General features: G+C 38.5%; 1 protein-coding gene across 5 annotated transcripts in view; it reads left to right on the top strand.

The window, feature by feature from the left end:
* Nucleotides 1-16854, top strand: part of vps8 (VPS8 subunit of CORVET complex) — a 183437-nt gene that overhangs the window by 100630 nt on the left and 65953 nt on the right. For all 5 annotated transcript variants that reach the window (XR_010804780.1, XM_066688393.1, XM_066688391.1 and 2 more), the window contains one exon: nucleotides 9173-9253. Coding sequence is in view for 4 of the 5 variants with exons in the window: in XM_066688393.1 (XP_066544490.1) it covers nucleotides 9173-9253 (81 nt within the window). In the remaining variant the exon portion in view is untranslated. The remainder of the gene's footprint in view (nucleotides 1-9172; nucleotides 9254-16854) is intronic.

The following is a 16854-nucleotide window of genomic DNA, read 5'->3' as shown; positions in this document are numbered from 1 at the left end:
TTTCCTGGAGCAAATGACCCCAGTGACCTTTTTGAACAAATCCACATTGTAGTTTTCATTAAAAATGTCCCAATGGATCCTGTAAGCTCACTTAATTAAAGTTACATGCTGGCAAGACTGATTTTTTAGGAAAAAGTACACTAGTGCCTTTTCTAATAAGAGCATACAATACAGTTTATCTTTTTCTAACAGAAGCAATGGCAGACCGTACAGACATCTTGTTTCGTCATTGGTGTTTGCTAAATAAAAACTATTACCCAGAGATATTTTTTGTATTGTTATGTTTTTTCATCTATCTATTTTTTTTTTCCAATTTTTTCCATTACGGTTTATCTGGCACATGACTGCATCCCCACAGTGTCCAAGGACAAATGCAGAGCCATTTGCATCCTCTGAGAAAAGTGTTCTGAATGTGACTCTTACTTTTAACACTAAAACCCCAGATGGGGATAAAGCATGTTGTCTGTCTCGTGGAGAGAAGGCAGCTGTTCTTTGACACATTCACTACCTTCATAAGTCTACCCAGTCGTGGCATTTTACAAGACAAGCAGAAGACGCACCCGTTGCGTCCTATTCACTGAATCCTATCAGCATTTGGCCACCTCCAAATGGAGACCGCCAGCTGCACACAAGAATACCTGGGAAATTGCAAACGTAACACCTAGTTTAAAAAAAAAAAATCTGAAAAATGTGCACATTCTGAGAAAATATTTACTATGAAGGGAGTTGAGTTCTGATTTCTGAATCAGTTGGTAAAAGCTGTGAATATTGTAATTATTTGCGAATTGGAAATTAGATATTGAAAAGATTAGAGGATTGAAAACAAGGCTATGGTGGGTCATGAAAACCCACTAACTCTTTCCTGGACACTGGGGTAGGACAACCACTGGCTTGGGTAACTAGGAGAAACATTGTTTTGTTCTATAAACAATTAAAATAAAGTGCCTGATGAAAATTCAAACATTTCAGTATCGGTCACGAGGGCCTGCAGATGCCATGCTGTCACGTTCATCTTGGGCTCAGAGCTGAGACATATATTGGATTAGTCACTCGGCACCCCAGCCTGACTGAACTTTTTTGACAGCATGGTTTTCCTCCTCCACTCACCAGGCTTTTTTTTTTTTTTTTTTTTTTTTTTTTTTTTAAGCTTTTTTCTGTGTGTAGTAAATGTAGATTGTAGTGTAGGTCTTTATAGATTTTCCCTCATAAGGTTCCTTTTTTCCCATAACACAAATCTGCAGTTTTAAATTGGTAAGTGCTTAAATAAATAAGAATAATTGTGTCCCGAACAAATGCCAATAGTGTGGATATTTTTAGTTGTAGAAATTGGATGTAAATATGCATGGGCACATTCAATCCAGTCACTTATAAAAGTGCATCTGCTTGTGTGCTGAGTTTTTTACAGAACCGTTGTGCTTCGCTCATCAAAAACAAACCGGTGAGCAGAAAGCCAATCCAATTCTTTCGAGAATTTCAACTCTGTGTACTTGCTTTAATTGGCAAGAGCCGTGAATGACGAAATCCAAATGGCTAGTTTAAAACTAGTAAATAAATAGAATCCCCAGTAGAGCAGATTTAAATTTTTCACTGTGGCAATTGCAATATGCCAGGATGCTGTTGTGAAAATCTTTCTTAAAAAAAAAAAAAAAAAAAAACGATAAAGGCTGTCACTATGTATTTATTTATTTTGCCAATTTATCCTAACAGCAGAGAAATGGAAGTAGGTTTTGCATTTAGGTTTTCTCTTACATTCTTGAGCATTAGAAATACGAGACCGCAATTTGCAGTGCAGTATTCAGTACAGGATATTGGAAACCTGAAACCATTATAAAATGCTTTACATAGTGTGAGAGCGAAATCGTCCATGCGTGGGATCAAACTGGAAGTATTGTGTTGTGATTGAGATGGGGGGGTGATCCATAATATATTTAACAGTTGAGCATTTTCTTTTAATACCCTGTCTTCAGTGTTTGCTAGTGGGGCAAGCCACATTAAAAAACATATCATAATTAGCGGACTACATCATTGAACCCTAGAACATAGGTTCATCCTGAAAGTCAAGACCCATGTTCTTTGGGAGGTGTGGAGGGAGACTGGCAGTGTTTTTTTCAGGAAGTCTGCCCAGTTCTTCAGCACTCAGGAGCTGCAATCTCACCATGCTGCATTAAAAAAAAAGAGAGAGAAAGAAAAACCTGTTCTGAGAGTAACAATTCTGATCTTTTGTATGCCTCTGCTGTGTTGCTGTTTATCTTCTTTGCACAAATATTATTTTTATCCAGCCTGTCAAAGCCCGGCTCTAATGAGCCTTTCCATGTAACGAGTTTTTAATGACTGTTAATGAGGCTGCCGGGTCCTTGGCGGGTTTGGAGGTTTGCTCTCCAATTCCGCCCCTTGCCTGTGAAAGCTCGGGAAGCTGGCCTGCCTTCTGGGGTAGGTGCTGACCTCAGGAGAGGAGGATGGCACCGTTCCCCCCCAGTTTGATATAATTTATTTATCTGCTCAGCATGTGTATGTATGTGTGTTGTGTGCACGCGTGTGTTCCTTGGCCTTGAATAATACATGGCAAAATAAACTTCACTTACATAAACATGAAAGCCGGCTCTGTGGTGCAAGACCTCTACAGTGGAACCACTTAACCTTCTATGCAGAACCCCCCAGCTTCCTTCCGCAGTAACGAATCAGGTTGTCTTTTAATTAGTTGACACTTAAATGGAGAGAACTCGTGCGTACTGGGACTTTCCTTCAGGAGCGCTGGGAATCTGCGTTTCCCTTGGCGTCCGGCGCAGCACTGAAGTTGTTTACTGCGGTTCCTGTACTGTTGCCTTGTGAGAGAGTGCAGGCAATCTTAATGATGCTGCCAAGAGAAGGGCAGCTGAATTATGTAGCAGTTTTCCTGTTAAAGCATCATTCCACTCGCTTCTCTTTGTCTCAGTCTGCTGAACTATGGGAAAACAGTTGTGCAGTGCTAAACCTTTTAGGGGGGAAAGGTAGAAAGTAATGCTGCTTCCTCTAAATACAAAAGTTGGGATCAAGTTGTACAGGAATCCGAGTCTAGAACAGGCCGGTATTGTTCAACGTCATTGTATTCAATATAGAATCTGTTTGTCATTCCTTTACACGGAGCGTTCCGGACTATTACCGCTAAAATCCCAGTAAGCAGTGAAATCGTATGAATGTAAAGTATGTTGAACACATTACAGTGAGTGGCAAGGACACCGTTGCCATGTTTTTTTTTTTCTTATTCTTATAGGTTGGTTGTCTTGTCCAGTGAGTTTATTGTTCGAATATTATAACTGATTTTCCTGATTTGCTGATGATGCGCTGGTAAACCCTCACTCTCTTATGCAGCCTTAAAAGTTTCATCATGCCAGGATTGACAAGGAATTGTATTTTTTAAATTGATGTTGTAAGTGTTTTTTTGTTTGTTTTATTATTTTGACAGCTTTGCCTCATGTGAAGCACAGTAACTGTTTCAGAATTAGAACCAATTACAGCAGCACACCTTCTTCTTTCAGCCCCATTCCCCTGTCGGTTTTCTTAGCTCGGGCTGACATTGTGATGTTGTAACACCCTGTCTGAGATGAAGTGCTGCACTGTTTGCAAACAATTCAGCAGAACAGCTTCCGCATGCTCTGCGCTGGTGCTGTTCACATGCTGGCACAGCTTTTCCATGAATAAGGGCAGGACTATGTTTTCAGTAACCAAATATTGCAGTTGGGCATTATAGCTATGGCTAGTTGGTAGAGACTTATCTCAACAGACTCACAGCTGGAATTGCTGCAAAATGTATTTTTAAATATATTTTTTCACAATAAACACTTTTCCCTTTAACAGCTTGGAGTATGGTGTAGATAAATGTGGAAAATAATCCTAATTTAAAAGCATGAAACTCTGAGGCACTGGCATACATCCCTGTGTTTTCTGAAAGCAAGGTATTTTTTGGCTTAATAACATTAGTGAGAAAAATATCAAAACCTAAGTTTATGGACCAGTTCTAGCTGTGTATTTCACTCAGGTATGCATTAAAGTGGGAAGCCATTCTTGCATTCGTTATCGAATTCAGATGTGCTTCGCTGGCTGTTCTGTGCTGGAGTTCGCTGAGGGAGGGTAGAGTTCCCCCAGGGCAGTAGTTTATTGCCAGGAATTATGACATCAGACACCGATTTTCATTGCTGCTCTTAGGATTGCAGTCTATTTTTAAATTCCAATCCTGAGTGTGTAATGTGCTTATATCGCTAGCACTACACATTTTGTTGGGTTTAACTTCTTAGACAAGTATCCCTGGTGGAAATAGGGCTAATACGTGTCAGAATTGTATACGGCTAAAGCAGTGGGCATGACGGCAGCAGTGGGAAGAGAACCAGCTGTTCTGGCTAAGTTAATAAGCATTTAGCTGCCATGTCTGTTGTCCAGCAGATAATGTAAAAAAAAAAATAATACTAATACCGGTTAGCCATTTAAAAGAAACATTAAACATACTGTTTTGCTGGTAGTCTAATTGGAGGGTAGGGATTCATAGGCCCCCCAGTCTGATGGAAACGAGAGAGCGGCACCACAGCTAAGTCTGGAAGATATAAAAATACAGTCCTGGATTACCATGGCAGATATTGAGAGATATATATTTAATCAATAATTAATACTGGATAAGAGTAACTAATACTAAGCACATGTTTAATTTAGAACCATAGATACTGCACCACTGGCGCCATATGACTAGGTTTAATGCATTAAGCTGCTACACATTATCTTGTGGGCAAAATCAATCTAGTTCTACAGCTCTTTTGTGGCCTGGAGTCTGTGCTAGGGAGCCCCAGGACAGGGGGTTATAGTGGCTGTTTTTCAGGGGTCACAATACTCCATGAAAATGTGTTTGTTTGGACAGATATTTATTAGCCTAGGCCAGGGGTTTTCAAACCGGTCCTGGAGTACCCCCTGCCTTGCAGGTTTTTGTTCCAACTTAGGTCTTAATTGCTTAATGGAATCTTTAATTGACCTAACAAAGCAATATACCATTCAATTAAGTAATTAAGACCTAGATTGGAACAAAAACCGGCAGGTGGTACTCCAGGACCGGTTTGAAATCCCCTGGCCTAGGCAATCGAGAGTCTATCTTAAAGGATGTTGGTGTTGTTTCTGGGATGTCACTGCAGTTTTCAGAGGCCACAGCTATAACCCCGAAGCAAACCCAAAGATATGGATCCGATGTCAGGGTTTTGAAAGAGTGATGGTATAATTCACATTTTCATAAGGCCGTCTTACCGTAAAAACTTCAGTGCATTTGGAAACTTGAAAATTAAGTGTGATTGAAGTCGTGTAGGTTTTATGCAGCAGTAAGCAAACAGCATTAATCGTGGTGATGTCACGATTTTTAAGTTTTTGTTTACAAAGCGTACCACACTGTAGTTTTGTTTATGAAATGACTGACTGATGAACTCTTTTCCAATGCTGACCTGACTTTTTTTTTTTTTCTCCTTGCATGCAAATATTATGTAAATCTTGTTTACCGTTACTGAAGGTCATCATTTGTGCCTTGATGACTTATTTTCTTTAGTGAGTTCACAAAGGTGGGAACAGAATTGACAGCTCAGATAGTGTGTCAGACAAGGACACATGTAAAAGATGATGCTTAGCCACCCAAAAGGTCACCTGTGATGTTTTTGTAAGTGATGATGAAGTGATAAGCATAAATGGTAATTTAACCTGCAAAGTAAATGTTAACCTTTTCCCTCTTTCCATATACAGAGGAAACAGGATGGTTAAAACACTGAGGAGAATTAAGTGTTGGATTTGTATATAATGTAATAATAATGAATTGATTATATCATATTTAACAGAAGGACACATCAGCATTTTCTTTTGCTGAGCCATTGGATTTGAGAGACTCAATATGCTTCTGAGTTGCGATCCCATAAATGAACTGTAGACACGATTAGAAGAAAGTCCTTTGTTGAGTAGAATTGAATAGATCATATTTTGATCTCTGTATACCTGAGATTTTTAGGCGGGAGAGAAACCACAGATTGTGTGTGTGTAAAATTGATAAACATTGTCCTATGTCTGACACAGAAAAGTGTACAAAAGGTGATTATGCACAAAAATCTCGACAAATAGGGTTCTCTGTGTTCTGTATTCAGGCTGTTGACTGGCTGCTTGTGGGAGTTTCTTTAAAGTTTCATTAGTCATAAGCCCGGATGATCTGAAGCCACCTGCAGCATTTTTATCTTCTCCCCAAGACAACTTTTTTCAAACTGTGACACTCAATCACGGAAGATTGTAGAATTATTTCTACTGCCTTTCAGGACTTGTAAGTGAGATGCACTTTGTAATGTGGCTTGCTGAACTTATCGTTCTTTTCTCTTTCCTTATTTACTCAAGTTATTTTTTTTTTAGCATTTTCCATTTTGGTTAGCAAATCTTCTTATAACAGAGGAACAGGTACATGAATTAATGTTCGCCTTAAGGTTAGTCTCTGATTTGGCCTTTTTTAAGTTAACTGGCCTCCCCAATACTCCTCTTTGCATAGAGACCTGAGGAATTGCTTCAGATAATTGTTATACTAGTTACTCTGCAGGCCTGGATGTGAAAATATCAAAGCCAGGACAGAGAGACCAGTAAGCAAATGAATCAGTCGCAACATAATTTCCAGGTTTGGTGTCGGATCTCCGTCTTCTCTGCCTGTGTGGAAATGGCTGGAGCTGCGCCTGGCATTCTTTTGTGTGACGAACTGGAAAATTGCTTGTTAGCAAACTGCTGTGGACTCGGCTTGGTGCTGGAACCATAGGGAGATGAAATAATCAGCGCTCTCACACACACACACACACACACAACAACACACTGCTCCTCTCATATAGCAGTAGTCGCCGCTCTGCTGTTTAAAGTATGGATTAAGATAATTTCAGCTCTTTTATGAATTCGCCGTTTGGGGCCTGGGCCAAAACTATATGTGTATATCTTAAATCCCCTGGGAAAATGGAGACCCAGCAGGAATGCTGAAGGATCTAAAAGCACAGCAAAAGACATAGGAGTGGCCCTTTGACTGTAGCTGTACTTTAGGCTTTCTGGATTCTCTATGCAATGTCCCTCTGCTCAGTTTTTATTTTTTTAATGCAAAACCTAGCATGCATTTCTCAGCAATCTGCACTCCCTTTGGATTGTCTGATTTGTGCAAATGTAAGCCTGGACAAAACGTATGTGGTACTTAAACTTAAACTTAAAATTACAATTTAAATTAAACTTGGCGATCTCTCTTAGATGTAGTCTGCTTTATATCACATAACATACTGTTCTTTCCTGCCCCACTCACTCACGACCATGCTTACTGGATCTTTGTAGACTTAAAGCACAACTGACTCAGGTGTCAAGTCCAGCATCACACCAGTTGCTTTTCGAGGTTTCCTGTTTCTTTAGAAATCTCAGTACATCCTGATCCTTCAGCTGACAGTAGGGGGTATGACTTCTACCTTCCTGCATATAGAGCCATTTTCCTCATTTCCAATATTGCATGTGTTTAGTACATTTCATCACTTCAAACTCATTTGCAACAGGTTTGCATTTATAAGCACAAGTGCAGTCCTTTGCTACATCTCCCCATGTCTCTGTATACAGCTTGCTCATGCTGGACAATCAGTTAGTCCATTTGTGTTTATTTTTAAACCGGAAAATAATGGGCCTCTTCAGTCAGTCCAAGTAGTGTTTAAGCTCAATAAAACAAATTATATTGCACACCAACTTATGATGTTATGGTGGCCATTGCTACACAGTTGAGTGCCTTTCTACAGCTATGCATTTGAGGAATGTTAACGCAATGGTCCAGGCTAACACAAATGTTAAATGTTAAACTGGCTAACATGTTTTTTTGCATCTAATGATTCCTTTGTTAAAATGTGTAAAGGCCCACCCCCCCCCCCCAATTCAGAATCAATTATTATTCACCTATGCATCCCAGATTTTAACATGGGGATAGATGAAGACAAAGTACATGCCTTCTCAGCACACCAGTGTGGTTCGAACTGATAACGCTGTGGTCTGTCAGGCATCCAGTCAGCCACAAGAGTTGAACAAACTGCCCAACTTTGGATCCAACCAACTGCAGTTGTTCTTCAGCAGCTGTGCCCAGTGTCTCAGGGGATTTCATATCTATACTGTAGGGCCCTAACTTGCACATCAGATGGGGGCTTTTGCCAGTTGAGCCTCTCAGGAACCCAGTCTCTCCTTTCTGCCCTTGAGTCCAGCTACATTGGAAGCTGGTATTGTTTTTAATTCAGCAGAAACTCTAGGTTTGGAAGTGCAGTTTGTCGGGAAGCAGTTCATACGGTTCTAATCATTATGACTTTTGCAGTGGAAAGATTCCCTGGCGTGTCTTCCTAGTAATTATGATTTAATTAGAAAAAGAGACGCTGACTGCACTTAGACAAAGTATTGAACTCAGTTTAAGCAAAACATGCAAATACAACTATGATTTTCTCACATGGAGTTTCCCTTATTGAATTTGTGTTTTTTTGTTTGTTTGTTTTGAAGAGTTAAGGGCCTCTTTCCTTTTCTAGGCTTTTTCTTCCACGTTCTTTCCAATCAGATCCTCTCAAACAGCACAATTAGATTGAACTATTTCCCATATTGTGCCTTGCTGTAACTTTGCCCTGAAGTGTTTGGGATTATGTATTATTCAGCTTTTGAATACATTGTGTAGTACTCCTCTCTCCAGTTCTAAAAGCAGACATCTATCCTGGCTATTTGCATCGATTTCTGAAATAGCAGTCACTCCTTTATACATCTATTTGGTTTACTTATATTTGCTGTATCAAAATATACATCAAAGGCATTGAAGATTACATGAAGTGAAGAAGAGCCCCAAGGTACAGAAATATGTTATGGCTCGCTGTCACAATGTCCATTGAGACCTACAAATAAATTGATATTGTCTTGACTGACAGTGAAAATACCCATGTTTCCTACAAATGCTTCAGCCAGTTTTCAGCATTTACATTTACATTTAACACTTCTGTCTGCTACTAAAGCCGCTGCTGAACAGAAATCAATTTTATTTATATATATAAAACTTACACTTAAGTTTGCTGAGTGGCTGAAAACAAAAACTTCCCCTACTCCAGTGTTGGCAGCTTTATTTCCTAGAATGAATTTGCCCCTAAGGCTGTCTTTGTTTTATTTTTTGCAGGACCCGGTCTACGGCAAAGGCAAGCTGGCAGAGATTCAGGGATTAATCCTTGGGATGCTGGAGACCTTTAATTACGAGCAGGTAATTACTTCAGAACCCTTCCACCCGATTAAAGACGCAATCCTTAAATGAAATGGAGGCTAACTTTTCCCAATGGCACTTAACTCGAAGCATGTCCATGTTTAGAATCCTTTATTATACATTTTTCAGTAATGATAAAAGCAACTCAGGCTTATTGTAGTTTGACCTGTACTCTACTATACAAAATAACAAATAAAGCACCTATTACATTCTACAGCAATGGGATTCTCTCCTAAACTGTAGAATCTCAATTTTAGTAGTACTGTCAGGATACCTACTGCTTATTACATTGTCTAAGTGGATTTCCTGTTCTACATTTTACATTTTGTAAACATTGGGATTATTTATTGAATATGTTTGAATATGTTTTTATCATTCAAATTAATTAAAGTGACATAAAATAAAACCACAAAGATTATCATCAGTATCATTAGTGTCCATTAAGCCCCTTGTAATGTGAATACACATGTGGGATCATTCATATCTTAAAAAATAATAATAATAATAATAACTTTCTTTGAAGGGTTTGATCTGATTAAAATCTTAATCAAAGATTTATTAAGATTATACAGTATTGTTCTAAGAAGTGAAAAATGTTTCATGTCACTAATCGCAAATCTGTTCAGTTCATCAAATTCATCAGTCATGTCTGGAAAATACATCACTTTATTACAGCTCTTAATTGCTTTTTGAAAAATTGATTGAATCCCCATTGATTAAAAATAGCATTCCACACTATTGCTTAACCATACATAGAAATTAATTTGACCTCCAAGTAATTAAAATGGATTAAACATGACATTCATAAAAGATCACGTTTGTTGCATTAATATGCTCCCCAATTAGAGTGGAGGAGATTAGCAAAGTACACATTTAAGAATGCATTAATATAATACAGCACTTCTTTTAAGTTTGCACAATTTATCAGTGCAGGGAAAAAACAGCTCTTATTTTCTCTGGAGCAGCAGACTGGAGTGATGCTATCCTGGCTTTACCCATTAAGAGTTCCGTGATTGTGCAAACTCAATTTTATGTTTTTCGGTCTAGTCTGTTAAAATGCAGTTGAAGACCTGATGCTTACTAATACCTGCCTAGATAAGATATTGATTGTGTGCCTGCAGTGAGACTTCCAATGAATTACACAATATACTGTGTATATGAGTCATGCTCTTTCATTGCCTGAGGAACGCATCTCCAAAATGCAGCTAACAGAGTTTGAGCTGGTCTAAGAAGGGACTTTTCCAATGGGTGCTGTAAAGTACTGGGTCCGGTTGCATTGTCTAAACCAGTGGTTCTCAATCCTAGTCTTGGAGGAACACCTACCCTGCAGGTTTTTGTTCCAACTGAGCTCTGTTACTTAATTGAACACTTAATTGATGTAATTTGATTACATTTGAATCGTTAAATTGTGTAACTGATAAAAAGCTGGTTCCTTAATAAGATAATAATTTAATTATACAATTGTATACTTAACTTTAAAATCCCTACTGATTAAAATAATGAAATGCCTCTGATTTAGGAAATTATTAGTTCAATTAAAGGTTCAATTAAGTAATTGAGAGCTTGGTTGGAACAAAAACCAACAGGGTAGGTGTTCCTCCAGGACCAGGATTGAGAACCACTGGTCTAAACCATTACACTAGTCCTAATTTGACAGTTAGACTAGTCCCGGGGTTTTCAAACCGGTCCTGGAGTACCCCCTGCACTGCTGGTTTTTGTTCCAACCTAGGTCTTAATTACTTAATTACTATTGCTTTGTTAGGTCAATTAAGGATTCCATTAAGCAATTAAGTCCTCAGTTGCAACAAAAAACAGCAGGGCAGGGGGTACTCCAGGAGTGGTTTGAAAACCACTGGACTAGTTTAATGGAAGTTAGTCAGTTTCCACTAAAGTAGACTTAGTCTATGTTAATGCAACCGACCCCTGGTTCTATTACACATTCAAAACATGAGATTTTTAGGGTGCTAATTATAAAATATTATTCAAGTAAACTTATTAAGGACTAAATCACACATCTGTGAAAGGTTATCTAGGATAGGATTACATCTTAAATAACCCAGATACATTGAAAGTATAGTGTACCCTCTTTATGAGTCATTGACCATAATCCTATTATTTTTCCTTCTTCGATGTCTAACATAATTGTTGTTTACATTGCAAGGATAAGATGATGCTAATTACACTTTGGGCCTTATCTTCCCGCTGTATAAATTGCCAACATGATAGTTAATGAATTAGATGGGCAATTGATCTACAGCTCTCACACAGGAAAAATCAGGATCATTTCGCAACTGTGTCTTTTGCTGCGAGCCAAGCTAGCGCTTTCCCAAATCTGTCAATTATGCTTGGAATCATTACTTCTCTGTCTGTCTTTTAAGAGTCTTTATTTACCAGCTGTATGTAAATTGAACCGTAATGAAAACAGAGGTTGTCAGTAGTGACTCGACAGGGCCGAGCGGCTTTGAGTGAGTAACAACAAGAAACGATGCGAATAACAGCTGAATAAGTGCTGCTTCAATCACTGCACAAGTGCTTGCTTAATCCCCATGGTTGTTTGCATCCTCATTTTTCATTTTATTTAATCATTTAACCAAAATAAAGGGTGTTTTCCCAGGCACAATTTTGCTTGTTTTACTAAACAGTGAGCGCAGGCTCTTATTCTGGTGTCTGCATGTCAGATAAGAAAACAGATGATCTAGGTTAATTATAGCTGGAGTCAATGTCCCCCCATGATGAGCACCAAAGTCCTTTCTATAGTCCAATTAAAGCAATAGATATGGAGGCTGGCCTCATAATTATGTGTGCAAACAGTATACACTACTGTTCACACCCCGGGCAATTGAAAATGCCACTTGTTTTGTTTGTTTTTTATAATTATAGTTATCTATAATTCAGTCAAGGTCCACACCTATTGCAGTTTCCTTCAGACACTTTCCTATTCCAAAGCATGTAAACACTATCAAGACCTCCAAATTATTGTTTATCACGCCTTTTGCAATTCACATTTCATCCTGCATCAAAAGTAAAGGGGAGCAATCCTGGTGTCCTACTAATATAAATGGTTTATTAAAGAAAATTGCATTAACCCTGCATTATTTTTAGTTTAGTTTATTGGGCTTTTCCTCCCCAGCTTGATATATAATATTTATTTCAGTGCACCTTCTTTAATGTCAGCTTGTTTACCCATTGCTGTCTATTGAATTATTCAACACAATCATGTATGGAATTCATCCAGTTCGCAAAATTTAAAAAAAAGATTCAGGCTTCTTCCCTCCCTGCAGTGCTTGGGAGTGTTTGGTTTCCTTTGAATATGATAGAGTTAAGACAGAACCTAGTACTGCCTTTCAAAAAAGGTGATATGCTGAGATACTCAATCGGTACCAAATTCAAGAGTTTCAGCTTCTCTCAAGCTTTGTTAGATTTGTTAACTTGTGTTAAGCGGAAAGCATTGTTAATTCAAGATCTAACAGTTTGGTTTTCTTTTGTTCGACATTCATCCAGCAGGCAAGAGGCCCATTTGTAACTTGAAGTTGTACCATAGTGGACATTAATTTTATATTAAAGATCAGTGATCAGTTGTACACAAAATGTACAAACTGAATAAATTAAATATTAAATACAGCATTTTCCTGAAGTAGCATATTGACATCTTTCTGTTGAGGTACTTCGTGCCACAGCTCTAAAATGCCAGAACGATGGGTGGTGGCAGTCAGGACTCAACTGTAAGGCCACCTTTACATATCATTAGGCAGCCAGTCTTGTGTCTACAAGAATAAAACATATCTTTACATGCTGTTCAATTTCTAATAACCCAGTTGCCATGGGAGTACTTAAAAGCTAAGGCTTCAGAAACCCATTGTGTAATATACCACACTCTACCTATTAATTGTATGCATAACATCCTCTTCAAATACATTAAATGCAATCCTCTTTCCTCATTGGGCCACTCTGCCAGCCTGCCAAGGTGTGATGTAATCCCAGGAGATCAGCAACCCTGGCCTTGTTAAACAGTGTTCTCATTTTGTTGAAGTTGAGATTACATTTATATTTGCAAAGAGTCAGTGGTGTTTGAGATCAGTCAACAGCTCGGTGTGGACGGCCTGCTTTAAATGAGCCCACATTGTCGGTAGATGGTGCGATTATTGTTTCACACGGCAGTAGCAGGAAATGAGGAGGAGCTGTCTCTTTCTGAGGTGCTGAACACCAGCAGATTAGACGCGATCCACACCTTATCAGCCACGGCTACGCTAGGTTTATTTTGGAGTGTGTCGAGGGTGATGACTTGTCTGAGACAACCTCTTCTCCACAGTTAATTACACTTTACTAGGATATTGTCTCTTGAGTGACAGCAGCAGCCCCCAACAATGTATCCTCTTTTGGATGTTTTGGGTCATTCTGAAAATACTTCCTCTACAATCTCTGCTATGCAGCCTGCTTCAAGTCTGGTACCATTCCTGTTATGCTTACCATGTAAATCCCTGCTGTGTGCATCTTGTCCTCTGCATTTGTCAGCTTTCACTCAATGTGAGAAAAATCCAGAATCTCCTCAGTCTTTTTAAATTCACTGCTGCCAGCCATATTTGTATGTATGATTTGCAAACTGAACAGGTTTACTAACAATATCAAATTGAAATCCTTCTCTTTTATTCTGTTTAAGCTGCTTTTATTTATTCTTCCTTGTAGATCCTTGCTCCAGGCTGGTTGTCCTAATTCTCATTTGAATGCCATCTATCCCAGCTGTGGAGGATGTTCTTGATATAGGCTAGAATGGCTGAGGAAGATTAAATTACCTTTTGTTATTTATTAGAACTAGTTTTCAATAGGTCTCCTCCTCAGTGAGGATGTATGTACTGTACTGCATACTTTACTTTAAAGTAAAGAGTTGGGATGTCAAATAAACCCATCTATATCCCATTTTTATTTCCACTATCGAAGATGTCAAAGTCATAAAAGAAAATTAAACTCTTTTGGAGAGTGAAAGCAGTCCCAGAATTAATCTGTTTAAGTCCCCATATCAGTTTATTTTCATGGACAACAAATTATAGGTGTTGGAGACCCACCGTGAAACGTGGCTAAGAGAAAAACGCACTGCACTGAGAGGAGTGATCTCGGCAGGACACACTCTGAGAAGATAGATGAGAGAGAGATAGTTAATAAACATGAGAAGCAGCAAAGCACCTGTATATCATGAATCCCAGATGTAGCCTATGTGTAATGGAGAAACTAACAGTGATTACTTGTTAGAGGTGAATTTCAATTACTTCACAGTAGACGTTGCACTCGGTTGCTTAAGTCCCAGAATGGGTTTTAAAGTGTCCAAATGGTAATCATAATTTGCAACAATTGTTTTTTTTGAGGGGTGTTGCATATTGTTTTGTGTTTTATTTTTTTCAAGAGAAAATTGGCGGTGGTACAGCCCTAGTCTGTGTAAGCTTCAATGGATAAAAAAGTATTGTTGATTATTATGTTATCATTACGGTTGATTTGTTTCTGAGCCACAGCTGTTTTTGTCAAATGTTAAAATATGTACCTGTTGCTGCTTCATTAACTTCTTAAACCTCTATAAATGGCCTGCACACCTCCTGGCTGGGCCTGGCAGTTGTTATTAAGTAGGAGCAAAAGGGGGCACATTAGCACAGGAGAGATAAGACTATAGCTGTGTGATGCCAAAAGCATGCAATAATAGGGTACTGTAGAAACATATGGAGAATAGGTACCAGTGCATCTATGACAGAGGAGATGTCAAAAATTAATCGGGCAGATCCTCCTGTGCTTAAAGTGGATCAAGTGATGAGATATGAGGTGAAAGGAGGGGTGAGGGCTTTCTCTTTGAGATGTGTATGTCTTTGAATTGCCATATATGAACATAATATAGAATGGGCAAGTGAATCTGCAAACAATGGCCACCATCAACAACAACAAAGTCAATGCAGAGGTCCCATTACATCCGACTAGATTAGCAGATCCCTAAACTGCTTTACATCAATACCTAGCTGAGCCAACACAGATATTCAGTTTTTTGTGGAAATCAGTAGCTATTCTGCTACAGTAAACCACACCACACAGAAGACAGAGCTAAGAAGCAGTGGAACAGAAGGTCTTTTTCTAGCAGAGCATTCCTTTATATTAAATTGTTTTCTGAAATTAATTAATTCACTCAGGTAATACATATTTTCTACTTTTAGTTTTTTCATGTATTTATTCACGGACTACTTTGTATGCAGGTATATGAACTGTTTCATTACTCCTGCAAACACCAGCATAAGCCTGGAAAAATAACAATCATGAAAGTGACTGTTGAAAAAGTAGAATTTTTATTTTATTTGGACATGAATTCATTATCACAAGCATCTAAGCCGAAAACGATTCATTTGAAATAATTTCTTGTTATCCCACAATAGACTGGCAAATGTATCCACCATCGCTGAGATGTTTGTATCATAAAAGGAGAGCTTTTAGTGTCCCAGGTCTGAGCTCACCAGGAGCATCTTAGGTTGTTAATGTGCAAAGAAACCAACCTCACTGGCCCCACCCCCCAGGAAAAAAACCTTCACAACTAATATCACTGACAGTAGACAATTTTGGTCGTTTTGGACTTGCATTTCGTTGAAAGTCCCCAGCATTTCCAGTACCTGCTGTTTTTAATTTGCTTCAGCTTTGTGTGAATGCAGCTCCGCTATAGATTCAAAGATACTGAGTCATACATAATTAGCCTCTTGACTTAATTCGGTGAGTTTTTATTTTGAATGCATAATTGGGGCAAGTGTTATCATCGGTTTCCAGTTTTGCTTGTTGAAAAGCAATGTGGTGGAGTCTGAATGGTAGGAACGATTTTGCTAGTGACCCCGAGGTGAAAATATCTATTTAAATGATGCTTTGCATTAATGAGCATCGAGACACTGTGCGCTTCTCCAACTTTCCTTCGCACCGTCAGAAGCGATGTGGACTGGGAGAAACGGAGATAATTATAATTACATTAGGTGCTTTGTTCTCTGAAATTATAAATGAAAGAGTTCTTTCAAAGAATTATGAGCTAATTTGTACCCATGATGGGAGACTCTCCAGAAAACACAGAAAATGGAAGTAATGAGTATCTCTGAAACAGGCTGTCATGCATTTACTGAATGTGCAAGAAATAGCAGCCAATAACTATGAAAATCGCAAGCCTGCAGTAAGCACTTTAAAGGAAAAGGAGTCACTTATTTAATGAGGAAATGCCTGTTAAGAATCTCCTCATTTCTTCTAGGAGGTGCTTAATGATATAAAATTTGTGCTAGAAAAACTTTAGTCTGGGCTTTAGTTTGACATTTAATATAACTGGTTAGGACTTACTATAAGGTCTTGTCTGAATGGATGTATGGCTAAAATTCAAGTATCTGAGAAGTTCAGAGGATTTAAACCAAACTCATTCCATGCCCCCTAGTTTCATTTTTTTATAATGCAATTGAGTGTCATTATGTAATATTGTGATAAAAACTGATTTGGGTTCATGGGGAAGAAAAAAAGAAATTGGAGAGATCTTGTTATGTATAGAATCTACAAATAACCTACTTCCTTTCTCTGGGAAAAGTAGGTCTCCTTGTTCTGCAATTCCAGCTGAA

The sequence above is a fragment of the Amia ocellicauda genome, chromosome 16 (genome assembly GCF_036373705.1).
Source record: "Amia ocellicauda isolate fAmiCal2 chromosome 16, fAmiCal2.hap1, whole genome shotgun sequence".
Taxonomy (NCBI): Eukaryota; Metazoa; Chordata; class Actinopteri; order Amiiformes; family Amiidae; genus Amia; species Amia ocellicauda.
Note: the sequence above shows the minus strand (reverse complement) of the source record. Positions and strands in the feature narration are given on the sequence as shown.